At 40.4% G+C, this 12,849-nt stretch overlaps 3 protein-coding genes across 3 annotated transcripts; 2 read left to right on the forward strand and 1 right to left on the reverse strand.

Annotated features, from left to right (window-relative positions):
* Positions 1-868: 868 nt before the first annotated feature.
* On the forward strand, positions 869-3,032 carry LOC141009029 (nuclear factor 7, ovary-like). Its single transcript, XM_073481430.1, has 2 exons — positions 869-999; positions 1,095-3,032. Exon 2 carries the CDS (start codon positions 1,112-1,114, stop codon positions 2,495-2,497), a length of 1,386 nt encoding a protein of 461 aa, XP_073337531.1. The 5' UTR covers positions 869-999; positions 1,095-1,111; the 3' UTR covers positions 2,498-3,032.
* A 2,346-nt stretch (positions 3,033-5,378) lies between these two features.
* Positions 5,379-8,434, reverse strand: LOC141009074 (CD48 antigen-like). Its single transcript, XM_073481483.1, has 3 exons — positions 8,416-8,434; positions 7,647-8,308; positions 5,379-5,465 (listed from the first exon to the last, which is right to left on the reverse strand). Exons 2-3 carry the CDS (start codon positions 8,286-8,288, stop codon positions 5,379-5,381), a joined length of 729 nt encoding a protein of 242 aa, XP_073337584.1. The 5' UTR covers positions 8,289-8,308; positions 8,416-8,434.
* Positions 8,435-10,869: 2,435 nt separating this feature from the next.
* Positions 10,870-12,636, forward strand: LOC141009027 (E3 ubiquitin-protein ligase TRIM39-like). Its single transcript, XM_073481429.1, has 2 exons — positions 10,870-10,994; positions 11,090-12,636. Exon 2 carries the CDS (start codon positions 11,107-11,109, stop codon positions 12,499-12,501), a length of 1,395 nt encoding a protein of 464 aa, XP_073337530.1. The 5' UTR covers positions 10,870-10,994; positions 11,090-11,106; the 3' UTR covers positions 12,502-12,636.
* Positions 12,637-12,849: the final 213 nt, after the last annotated feature.

Consider the following 12,849-nt stretch of genomic DNA (forward strand, 5'->3'; position numbering starts at 1 on the left):
GTACTCCTGTAATCACAGCTGGTATATTACGGGGTTAACGAGGTCAGGAACCTCTTGGTGTAGTTACACACAGTGACCACTAAGTATTTTATTTTTCCCTCACCCCTGGCCCTGATACTCTTCTGTTTGTTATCAGCTGCATGAGGCTGAAGCTTTATTATGAGGCAAAGCCTCCTACAGGACACATGGGAAATAGTTTGTAACAGCCTCGGGGCCAAAATACAGGAAAATTGTCCTATCTTGTGAAAAATAGTTAAAAAAAAGATTATAAAAACTCATCCAGGAGCACAGAATGAAAGCCTGATAACATTTAATGCTGCAATGACAGTTTTAATGGTTCATAATATGTACAACAGTTTCAGCTGTCTGTAATATACACAGTGTGTTATAGACATATTATATGAGCTGAGGTTGAAATTACATTTTTGTCACAATGTTTGCATTAATAAAGACAAAATGATACAAAATGTATCAACAGTTGCACGAGGGTTCAGTTAAAGCAGTATTCACCTTTATCATCAAAATAAACTTAAATGAGGCCTGAACATTATGCAGAGTGACACATTTTAGATTAATGTACATAATGTTATTGGATTATAATTACTGATGTATCAATATTTATATTTTTAGTATATTGGTAGAGTTCAGGAAGTGCTGGCACTGGTTCTGATGGACTACAGCCCCTCCAACAACAACAGCAAGTGTATCAGATTACATGTCCAGCAGTGAATCAGTACTTTGGACTGAAACACTCCCCTGAGTCACATGTGAACCAATCAGCATTCAGCAGAGGTCTGACAAAGCTTCGTCCTCACCTGACTCACCTGAGACAAACCAGGAAACAGTTTGTCGGTGTGTGTGTGTGTCTCTTTAGTAAAGAAGCACAAACAGACGATCAGATTCACCTTCAGACTGAACTAACAACGTCCTCCGAGTGAGTTCATCTACAGGAGAGAGGAGGAGGAAACTACAACACTGCAGACGCTCCACACACTGAAGGTGAGTCCGACTAGAACCAGAACTCAAAGTAAACTTCAGTGAAGTGAAGGAGGAAGTGGAGCTGTGACTGACTGTACTGTCTGCTGTGTTCCCAGCGTCACTCACAGACAAAATGGCTTCCAGATTAGAGGAGGATCTCTGCTGTCCTGTCTGCCTTGACATCTTTAAAGATCCTGTCCTTCTGTCATGTAGCCACAGCTTCTGTAAAGACTGTCTGCAGAGCTGCTGGACAGAGAAAGAAACCAGAGATTGTCCAGTTTGTAAGAGAAGATCTTCAAAGGAACATCCACCTGTAAACCTGGCGTTAAAGAACCTGTGTGAGACCTTCTTACAGGAGAGAGATCAGAGAGCTTCAGAGGATCTCTGCAGTCTGCACTCTGAGAAACTCAAACTCTTCTGTCTGGACCATCAGCAGCCGGTGTGTCACATCTGCAGAGACTCAGAACAACACATCTACCACAGATTCAGACCCATCGATGAAGCTGCACGACAACACAAGAAGAAACTTCAGGAAACTCTGGAGCCTTTAAAGGAGAAATTAAAGGTTTATGAAGAAGTTAAAGTGAAGTTTGATCAGACAGCAGAACACATGAAGGTCCAGGCCCGACACACAGAGAGGCAGATTAAGCAGCAGTTTAAGAAGCTTCACCAGTTTCTAGAAGAGGAAGAGGAGGCCAGGATGGCTGCACTGAGGGAGGAAGAGGAGCAGAAGAGTCAGATGATGAAGGAGAAGATGGAGGCTCTGAGCAGAGAGATAGCAGCTCTTTCACACACAGTCAGAGCCACAGAGGAGGAGCTGAGAGCTGAAGACGTCTCATTCCTGCACAACTACAAGGCTGCAGTGGAAAGAGCCCAGCAGCGCCCCCTGCTGGAGGATCCACAGCTGCCCTCAGGAGCTCTGATAGACCAGGCCAAACACCTGGGCAACCTGAGCTTCAACATCTGGAACAAGATGAAGGACATGGTCTCCTACACTCCTGTGGTTCTGGACCCAAACACTGCTCATCCAGTCCTCATCCTGTCTGAAGATCTGAGCAGTGTGAGACCAGGAGATGAACAGCAGCTTCCTGATAATCCAGAGAGGTTTGATTGTTACAGGTCTGTCCTGGGCTCTGAGGGCTTTAACTCAGGGACTCACAGCTGGGACGTCGAGGTTGGAGACTGTACATTCTGGATCCTGGGTGTGTTAGCAGAGTCTGTCCAGAGGAAGGGAGACACACTGTCTGGATTCTGGATAATAGCGTTACACAATGGTAAATACTCAGTACAGTCACCATCAGCTCTCACTGGTCTCGTAGTGCAGAAGAAGCTCCAGAGGATCAGAGTGAATCTGGACTGGAACAGAGGAAAGCTGTCGTTCTCTGATCCTGATACTAACACACACCTACACACCTTCACACACACTTTCACTGAGAGGATGTTTCCATACATTAACACTGTGGATAAACTGAAGATATCACCCCTGAAGGTGTGTGTGACACTGGAACAGAGCAGTTAAAGAAGTGTTTCATCTCTGGAAAGACGTCCTTAAATAAAACTGTCTCTCTCTGTATGAAAATGATTTGTCAACATAAAAATGTCGTCAACATGTTGTTTAAATTAAAAATCACAGAATTCAACCCGTTAAGCTGCAGCTGCTCCTCCTGCTGTCTCATTATTCACAAACACATGTTGATTTCTCTGTTGTTGTTTCTTTAGTTTGACAGTTTGCTCTGTGTTTCTATTGTCGACCTTTTCATGTTAATGTGACTGTGTGTGTGTGTGTGTGTGTGTGTGTGTGTGTGTGTGTGTGTGTGTGTGTGTGAGGATGGGCACAAATAAACAAATCAAGTAATAACTGCATGTTTTGTTGTTCAGATCCAAAAACTTCATAATCTGGACTAGAATTTGAAATAAAGTTTTCAAACAATAAAATCACATTTTTATGACATATATGAAATGTTTGTAATTAAATAAATATATTAAATGATCCAAAAGACTGTAAATGTACCTTTTTTTCTGCTTTTGATGTAATAAAGTCACAATGATTGTGATTCTGCGTGTTTTCAATCTCCATCAGTTGAACTCTGCTGTCAGTCGTCTGTTCAGTGAGAGGACGAGTCGTTCTGTATTTAAGGTGGACGTCTCAGTTTGGGTTTATGTAATGTTGCTGATTGAAGAACTGAATCTCTCTGCTGTTTCTCCCTTCAGAAAAGGTCAAAACTTCAAATATAAACATGATAGAATATGTAAAATGAGCAAACAATGAATAAAGACAATAGAAGAGATGAAAACAGAAACATAAATGAAGTGGCAGTGAGCTCCAGACATGTTTGAAAGCTGCCTGGATGTGATGAGTTGTGCAGGTTTTCTTTCTGCAGCTCTGGGTTGTGCAGCCTGCAGGAGGCAGCAAACATCAGCTCTGGTTACATTTACAGCTCAGAATTATCTGTTACACAACTTGTTGATATTTTGAGGTTGAGAGATGCAACAAGGATCCAAGTCAGAGTCAAATTCAGGAAGATGAGATGGTTTCTGCTGCTCCGGAGACAAACATGGTTTTAAATTTAAAAAGTTTTTTTTCCCTGTCAATGGTAAGTTTGATCTGACTGAGCGAAGGCTTGATGTTCTCCTCCACACTCACTCTGAACATGTAAAATCAGTGATGGCCACTTTTATTATTCAAACTGTGTTCCCGCTCAAAAAATGACCCTGCTACTTCCCTGTACATCCTGTTAAATAATGAGTAAATGACAATGAGATTTGTTATTGAGATGTGATTTAAAAATAAGAGTAGGAAAAAAAGATAAGAAGGTTATTAAATTATTGTTAGAATAAGAATAATTTAAGCATCAGACATTAAGGAAATTAAAGTACAACATGATTTATACTTTCTTACTTTGTTTATATGTGGCAGACCCTGCCACCTTTCTAGTTTCAAACAGGGTTCTGGGACCTTATTTTCCACTGAGAACAGCTTGTTTATTCACTTATGGGAACAGTTTGTATTATTTCCTCATTAATATTGTAAATATTCAATTTCTGAGTCTGAATTTCTCCAAAACTACGTAGCGCCCCTTTAATGCTGCTAGGACCCACAGATGAGGTCGTTCATTGTGGATTTCAAAATGGACTCTGAACTGAACTCAGTCTCCCAGAATTCCCCATTCTTCCCACCTAGCTGCAAATTCAGCTTTGAGCTACTGTTGGTCAGGATGACAGACCCCCCTCTGATCAGATAGTCAAAACTCCAGCTCCTTCCTTTGTTCTCTCACTTCTCCACCTCTCTCCCCACGGGGCTGCCTGCCCTCAAGTCCTCTTCTCCTGGATTCTTCTGGGCCCAACAGCTGCTGAGAGCCGCAAGCTACATTTCCAGGAGGCCCAAAGAACTTCTCCTCACTGCAGCAACACAAGGTCCTGCTAGTATTCCAGATCAGTTAGCACCAGCAGCTGTGATGCAATTCTTGCCAGTTAACTCCACAATCCGAGGAACACGAAGTAAATTAGCACCGAGCTGCTATCCCTGCAAAGGAAAGGAGCGACGAGTTTCCTCCACCTACTGTCTTTTATCAAACTTTGCACAGCAAGAACAGCACTGTTCAACGTTGGAATTAGAACCTTCTCCTGCTTGGCTCATCAGCCAAGGAACCATCAGCACCTTTTCTTCAAGGACTGGTAACTGGTAATCATTAATTATTATTGATAGCCAAATTTAACCCAAAACTCCTTATTAACGTAGCATGAAGCACTACATATGGTGCCCCGTGTGAGACACATATGGATTCCCATGTGAGGCAGTGTACTGTTGGTAATCATTCATAAATGTGCAACATTTATTTCAGCATAATTTGGACAGTGGTAAAATTTGAGATTCACATCTTGAACCCTTTAGCCAAAGGTCTTTACATTTAGCCCCACTAGTCTACTACAGGAGTAGACGTTGATTTGTACTTAGAAACAATTGCATTGAGGTGAGAATAGATTTATAAAGTTTATATTTTATAACCCATTTCATTAACCAAAATCTTTTAGGTTATTAACTGCAACTTTGAGCCATTTCCTATTGCTGCTATCAATTCAAGTTGAAAGTGCTCTGTAGAAACTGTAAGAATTTCAGTTCAGCATTTGAATATCCCTTATTTGTTGCATTGTAGTCAAGCTGTCATAATTTGATGACAATGTAAGTGCACCTCGTATTAATCACAGCATGCCACCGGCCCTGTGTTACAAATAAGTTTTTATGTGGCTGTTACCGCCTTGCATTTCAGCCTGAGTATGAAGTAGGGCTGGAGATGGAGCCACAGCGTGCTACCAGCCCTGTGAAACAGAAGTTTTGTACTTTAGCTGTCACTACCACGTGTTTCAGCCCGAGTCCACTTTAAGAGACAATCCTCTGACTGTTACTGCCCTGCATTCCAGTTTTCTCTGTCAATTGTAAGTTTGATGTGACTGAGCAAAGGCTTGATGTTCTCCTCCACACTCTGCATCTGAACATGTAAAATGAGTAACGGACACTTTTATTGAATTTTAATTGTTTTTATTCAACCTGTGTTCCAGCTCAAAAAATGACCAAACTTCCCTGCACATCCTGTTAAATGATGAAGAAATTATGAAGTCATGAAAATGAGATTTGTCATTGAGATGTGATTGAAAAAAACTAATCTAGATAAGAAGGTAATTAACTTGTTGTTAGAATAAAAATAATTTAAGCGTCAAACATTCAGGACGTAACGTTGGTGAGTAAATGAGATAATGAGGTCGTTATAATAAAGTGTTTTCATGTGAGCAGATAATTAAAACCACTTCAGTTCTCCACCTCCAGACTCTCCTCATGTTCTACCAACATATCATTTCAATCAGAAGACAAAGATCCTCATTGGCTGATTTTAAACAAACTAAATGAACAAACTCTCTTCGTTTCATGACTCGAAAGGCCCATACAATTACAGTAAAAGCATTTAAAAACAAAAAAACAACAAAAAAAACCCATTAAAACAAAACACTAAAACAAGTTAAGAAATAGGAAAGTATGCTAAAATAAAATAAAAGTTACAGTGCAGTTCAAAACCTAAAAAGCAATTAAAAAATAATATTGTAAATAATATAATAATAATATTGTAAATATGAAAATTCTGAGCTTGAATTTCTTCTACAAAACTTCACAGTTCAACTTTAATGCAAATAAAATAGGAAAATAAAAATATTTTCTTTGAGTAAACTGGTAGTTTGTGAATTTCATTAAGGGATCAATGAAGTACTTTATCCACACATCTTACTTCACTCGTTGGTTGTATTTTGGTTGTATTAATCTGAATCTACATAGTAAAAAATAGTACAATATAAAGTAAAATAACAATGAAATACTCAAGTTCACCGTGACAAAGTCTAGTTCACCACAGCGACAGTCGAATTAATGGCATTAATAACATACAGTATTAACTGCACTCAGTTTTTCATCCTCCATCCAGGATTTAATAGTCTATATGTGACTTTTATAGATGATACTGATTTTATTCACCTTACATATAAGACTAACTTTTTTAATCACCTCATATCTGATCTCTTTTATGTTCAGCCAGGTTCTGTTAGTACAAAGGGTTAGTCTTCTCATCTTTTCATCAGTCCTCTTCATATTTTATGTTCATGTTTTTAATGAAAAATCTGCATTTTTTTGTCAATAGCTTCCAGGTCATGTGACCCATCGACTCAAAATCAATGCAGAAATGTCACATGACAAGGAAGCTATTGAAAAAACTATCATTTCTATATTCTAATATTTCTGTTATATCAATTAAATACACATTAACAATTATAATAGATATGTTACATGGATCCAGAGCGAATATCTGTTGAACATCCAACCTGAAACTGACTTCATCGAGTCTCTGACCGGTGGTTAACATGCTGTGAGACGGGCTGAAGTCAGTGTTGAACGTGCAAATCAAGTCGTCACTTCAACCTTTTTATTGTCTTTACTCGTCACAGAAGCACATCAGATGACATCTGTTCAGTTCATACCATTTACAGACAATAACATATTATTTGATGCGGGATACAAACATTGATGATTCAAACAAAGAAATGTAATAAATGTTCTCAGAGCGACTGCTTCATCATATGTTCATCCACCCATCTACTTCCCTCCATCAGTTCCTCAGATATATTGTTGGCAGAGCGACCCAGCCCATGATCAGACTATAGGAAGACATCCTGCAGGGTATAACTGATCAGACAGTACTGATCATTACTTATCAATGACCTTTAAAACTCCAGCAGCTGAGATGAGAACAAGCTAAAAAGCACCATACACCATACAAACCACAACATGTTAATAGAATAGGAGGTGGGCAGGCCTGGATATCAACACTTTTTAATTAGCAGTTAAATATAAATGAAGCCATTTGAAATGCAATAAAAAAAAAAGCTTGCCTTCATATTTTACCCTCTTCCACCCGAAGCAGCACTTCGACTGCCGACTTCCTTTAATCTTCACGAGTACATCAGGTGGTTCAGCCATTTTTGTTTTGACGTCGACAGATCAGTTTCCTGGTGTTGCTTCTGTTTATCCACAGTACGCATCCAACAGACAACACCCAGAAGACAACATGTAGCGAGACCCTTAAGTGGACTTTCCAAATGTCAGGTTTTACATTAAAGCCACCACTCACAGGCTCTTTGTACACCGGGTTGTTCACTGGTTCACTTTCTTCCTGACTGACTGGGTTCTTCATCCGACAGGTGATTGTTTTGTCATGTCTTGTCTCAGCACTGGTGATGGTTATGTCCTTCGTCATCTTCTTCCAGTCTTTGTCTCCCATCTTCCAGCTGTACTCGATCGGTTCAGCCTCTGTCAGACTCTCAGGTTCTTTGCCATCACAGCTCAGCAAACATTTCTCTGAATCAGGGTTACATGTCAGTGTTCTGAGCTCAACTGAAGGCTTCGGCACTTTGGTGATCACTTTAACAGTGTAGCTCTGATCATGGACCCTGTTGTTGATTTCCACAGTGTACAAACCCTGATCACCTTTGTTCATGTTTCTGACTTCCAGACGTCCAGAGACTGGGTCCAGGGTTGTGCGACCTTTATATTTGTCGTAATAAGTCAACTCAACCTCATCCTTCACCCATTCAGCCAGCAGGTTCCCGTTGTATTTCCACAGGATGTTGGTGATGGTCTCAGTCACAGTAGGCCTCAGCTCAAGGTTACCGCCAACCTCGAAGTAAGACGGTATAACTTGTCGGGCTTGAGAACAGTCCAGGGCCGCCCACAGCAGAACCGCGCCGAGCCAGAAGGTAATCTGTTTCTCCATGTTCACGGATCAATACAGGACTGAAAGAGAAACACAAGATCAACTTCACTAAATGTTTCAGAGGGCGTAAACCTCAAATCAGCAGATATTAAATGTATAAGTTCTTTGTAAGTCACCACAGGTTTACCTCTTCAGTTCCTCTGATGTCCTTCCTCTGCAGTGTACTTCTGTCTTTTCCTTGATCAAGTCTTTCAACAAACTGCTCTGAGCTTCCTCTTGGTGTGATGCAGTACCTCCAGCCAATCACAGTCGTTTCTAAGCTTCGTAATAGCTCATGCTGAGCTCTGAAAACTTAAATTTTTGTGAAGCTGAGAAAGATTTGTTAAGAAACTGTTAATGTCCTTCGTTCTGTGCAGATTAAAGCATGGGCTGCTGAAACAGTGAACACAGGAGTGTATCAGAGTTTAATCCAGCACAGATTCACCATGTCGCTGTGCCGCTGCTGCTTATTTCAGTTGAAATCCCCATACACAGTCAAACAGGAAGTGGTTGTGGTCAAGCCTTCATATGTTTGTGATGTCGTTCTACTAATAGCAATGTTCTGTATGTCAGTCAGTCACCACATCAGTTCACATCTGTGTGAATGGTTTGCTCACCCAGCAGCAGCTGTCGTGTCACTTTCAAGTATTAAGTGACATCGAAGGATTTAAAAAATACTCCATTACAAGTAAAAGTAACGTATTCTACATTTTACTTAACACTCATGCAACTGGTAAAAAATTTTTAAAAAGATAAAATATTTAATAAAATATAGAAATACTCACACATTCGGTGAAAATGTTCCATGTCAAAAACTGCCAAAAAATATATATATATAGATATTAATATTTTCAACCTTTACTGTGTTACATTTTTCAACCAACATCAGTCCTGATAATAACCATCAAATATTTTCCAGATACTTGATATGTAGTATTTTTATGGCAGTTTTTGACATGAAACATTTTTTTTTGTATTAAATGTGGTCTTTCATCTACGGAAAAGTATCAGGGTCAGTGGTGAGAAAGAAATGAGAGGAGGGAGTTTCTTTTTCTAGAAAAGAGTCAATAAATAAAGTTGAATACAGTTTGGTGCAGCCACCTCCTCCAAGCTTGTGTGTTTTTTACTTCTGAACAGACAGTTTTCAACACAATCTCTTCAAAGTCCTCAAAGCTTCGAAAGTCCATTTTAGCTCATAAACACCGTGTAGTTGTCACAACTACACGGTGTTTATGAGCTAAAAGAGAGATAATGTCTTTGTTACTAAAGCTGATTATGAACAACAGTGTCACCAGTTCATCTACACGAGGCATTTTGTTTGGTGTCGTCTCAAAGGTCGACTTTAATCTCCACATTTCGACTTTTTTCTTGAAGTGCATAATGGAAATAAAAAAACTTCCTCCTCTCATTTTTTTCTCACCCCTGGTCCTATTTCATAGATAAAAGACCACATTTAGTCCACGTTCCTTTTTAAAAGTATATGGAAAATAACATTTTTGTGTTTTGATTTTTTACCTTTAAAAAAATAGTGGCATCATGTAAACAAACTGGTATTTAAAGGGTTAAAATCCTGAAAATGAATGAATATGTGGTGGTTAATATCAGGTCTGAGTATTTTTTTCTTCAACAGTTGCATGAGGGTGAAGTAAAATATTGACTGTATTACTTTTGTTTGTAATGGAGTATTTTTACAGAGTACTCCTGTAATCACAGCTGGTATATTACGGGGTTAACGAGGTCAGGAACCTCTTGGTGTAGTTACACACAGTGACCACTAAGTATTTTCTTTTTCCTCACCCTTGGCCCTGATACTCTTCTGTTTGTTATCAGCTGCATGAGGGTGAAGCTTTATTATGAGGCAAAGCCTCCTACAGGACACATGGGAAATAGTTTGTAACAGCCTCAGGGCCAAAATACAGGAAAATGTCCTATCTTGTGAAAAATAGTAAAATAGATTATAAAAACTCATCCAGGAGCACAGAATGAACGCCTGATAACATTTAATGCTGCAATGACAGTTTTAATGGTTCATAATATGTACAACAGTTTCAGCTGTCTGTAATATACACAGTGTGTTATAGACATATTATATGAGCTGAGGTTGAAATTACATTTTTGTCACAATGTTTGCATTAATAAAGATAAAATGATACAAAATGTATCAACAGTTGCACGAGAGTTCAGTTAAAGTACAACAGTATTCACCTTTATCATCAAAATAAACTTAAATGAGGCCTGAACATTATGCAGAGTGACACATTTTAGATTAATGTCCATAATGTTATTGGATTATAATTACTGATGTATCAATATTTATATTTTTAGTATATTGGTAGTGTTCAGGAAGTGCTGGCGCTGGTTCTGATGGACTACAGCCCCTCCAACAACAACAACAAGTGTATCAGATTACATCTCCAGCAGTGAATCAGTACTTTGGACTGAAACACTCTCCTGAGTCACATGTGAACCAACAGCATTCAGCAGAGGTCTGACAAAGCTCCGCCCTCACCTGACTCACCTGAGACGAACCAGGAAACAGTTTGTTGGTGTGTGTGTGTGTGTGTGTGTGTGTGTGTGTGTGTGTGTGTGTGTGTGTCTTTAGTAAAGAAGCACAAACAGACGATCAGATTCACCTTCAGACTGAACTAACAACGTCCTCTGAGTGAGTTCATCTACAGGAGAGAGGAGGAGGAAACTACAACACTGCAGACGCTCCACACACTGAAGGTGAGTCCGACCAGAACCAGAACTCAAAGTAAACTTCAGTGAAGTGAAGGAGGAAGTGGAGCTGTGACTGACTGTACTGTCTGCTGTGTTCCCAGTGTCACTCACAGACAAAATGGCTTCCAGATTAGAGGAGGATCTCTGCTGTCCTGTCTGTCTTGACATCTTTAAAGATCCTGTCATCCTGTCATGTAGCCACAACTTCTGTAAAGACTGTCTGCAGAGCTGCTGGACAGAGAAAGAAACACGTGAGTGTCCAGTTTGTAAGAGAAGATCTTCAAAGGAAAGAACACCTCCTAACTTGGCGTTAAAGAACCTGTGTGAGACCTTCTTACAGGAGAGAGGTCAGAGAGCTTCAGAGGGTCTCTGCAGTCTGCACTCTGAGAAACTCAAACTCTTCTGTCTGGACCATCAGCAGCCGGTGTGTCACATCTGCAGAGACTCAGAACAACACACCAACCACACAGTCAGACCCATCAATGAAGCTGCACAACAACACAAGAAGAAACTTCAGGAAACTCTGGAGCCTTTAAAAAAGAAGTTAAAGGTTTTTGAAGAAGTTAAAGTGAAGTTTGATCAGGCAGCAGAACACATGAAGGTCCAGGCCCGACACACAGAGAGGCAGATTAAGCAGCAGTTTAAGAAGCTTCATCAGTTTCTAGAAGAGGAAGAGGAGGCCAGGATGGCTGCACTGAGGGAGGAAGAGGAGCAGAAGAGTCAGGTGATGAAGGAGAAGATGGAGGCTCTGAGCAGAGAGATAGCAGCTCTTTCACACACAGTCAGAGCCACAGAGGAGGAGCTGAGAGCTGAAGACGTCTCATTCCTGCACAACTACAAGGCTGCAGTGGAAAGAGTCCAGCAGCACCCCCTGCTGGAGGATCCACAGCTGCCCTCAGGAGCTCTGATAGACCAGGCCAAACACCTGGGCAACCTGAGCTTCAACATCTGGAACAAGATGAAGGACATGGTCTCTTACGCTCCTGTGGTTCTGGACCCAAACACTGCTCATTCAGAACTCATCCTGTCTGAAGATCTGAGCAGTGTGAGACCAGGAGATGAACAGCAGCTTCCTGATAATCCAGAGAGGTTTGATTATTACTGGTCTGTCCTGGGCTCTGAGGGCTTTAACTCAGGGACTCACAGCTGGGACGTCGAGGTTGGAGACAGTACAGTCTGGTTTCTGGGTGTGTTAGCAGAGTCTGTCCAGAGGAAGGGAGACACACAGTCTGGATTATGGGTAATAGGGTTATACAAAGGTAAATACTCAGTGCAGTCACCATCAGCTCCATCCACTGATCTCGTAGTGCAGAAGAAGCTCCAGAGGATCAGAGTGAATCTGGACTGGAACAGAGGAAAGCTGTCGTTCTCTGATCCTGATACTAACACACACCTACACACCTTCAAACACACTTTCACTGAGAGGGTGTTTCCATTAATTGACACTTTGGATGAACTCCCACTGAAGATATCCCCCCTGAAGGTGTGTGTGACACTGGAACAGAGCAGTTAAAGAAGTGTTTCATCTCTGGAAAGACGTCCTTAAATAAAACTGTCTCTCTCTGTATGAAAATGATTTGTCAACATAAAAATGTCGTCAACATGTTGTTTGAATTAAAAATCACAGAATTCAACCCGTTAAGCTGCAGCTGCTCCTCCTGCTGTCTCATTATTCACAAACACATGTTGATTTCTCTGTTGTTGTTTCTTTAGTTTGACAGTTTTCTTTGTGTTTCTATTGTCGACCTTTTCATGTTAATGTGACTGTGTGTGTGTGTGTGTGTGTGTGTGTGTGTGTGTGTGTGTGTGTGTGTGTGTGAGGATGGGCACTAATTAACAAATCAATTAATAACTGCATGTT

The sequence above is a fragment of the Pagrus major genome, chromosome 15 (assembly GCF_040436345.1).
Source record: "Pagrus major chromosome 15, Pma_NU_1.0".
Lineage (NCBI taxonomy): Eukaryota > Metazoa > Chordata > Actinopteri > Spariformes > Sparidae > Pagrus > Pagrus major.

Coding starts and splice junctions, on each gene's coding strand:
- LOC141009029 (XM_073481430.1), top strand. CDS start 1,112: ATGGCTTCCAGATTAGAGGAGGATCTCTGCTGTCCTGTCTGCCTTGAC.
- LOC141009074 (XM_073481483.1), bottom strand. CDS start 8,288: ATGGAGAAACAGATTACCTTCTGGCTCGGCGCGGTTCTGCTGTGGGCG. Junction 5,466..7,646: donor ACCCGGTGTACAAAGAGCCT/GTGAGTGGTGGC, acceptor TTACATGTTCAG/ATGCAGAGTGTGGAGGAGAA.
- LOC141009027 (XM_073481429.1), top strand. CDS start 11,107: ATGGCTTCCAGATTAGAGGAGGATCTCTGCTGTCCTGTCTGTCTTGAC.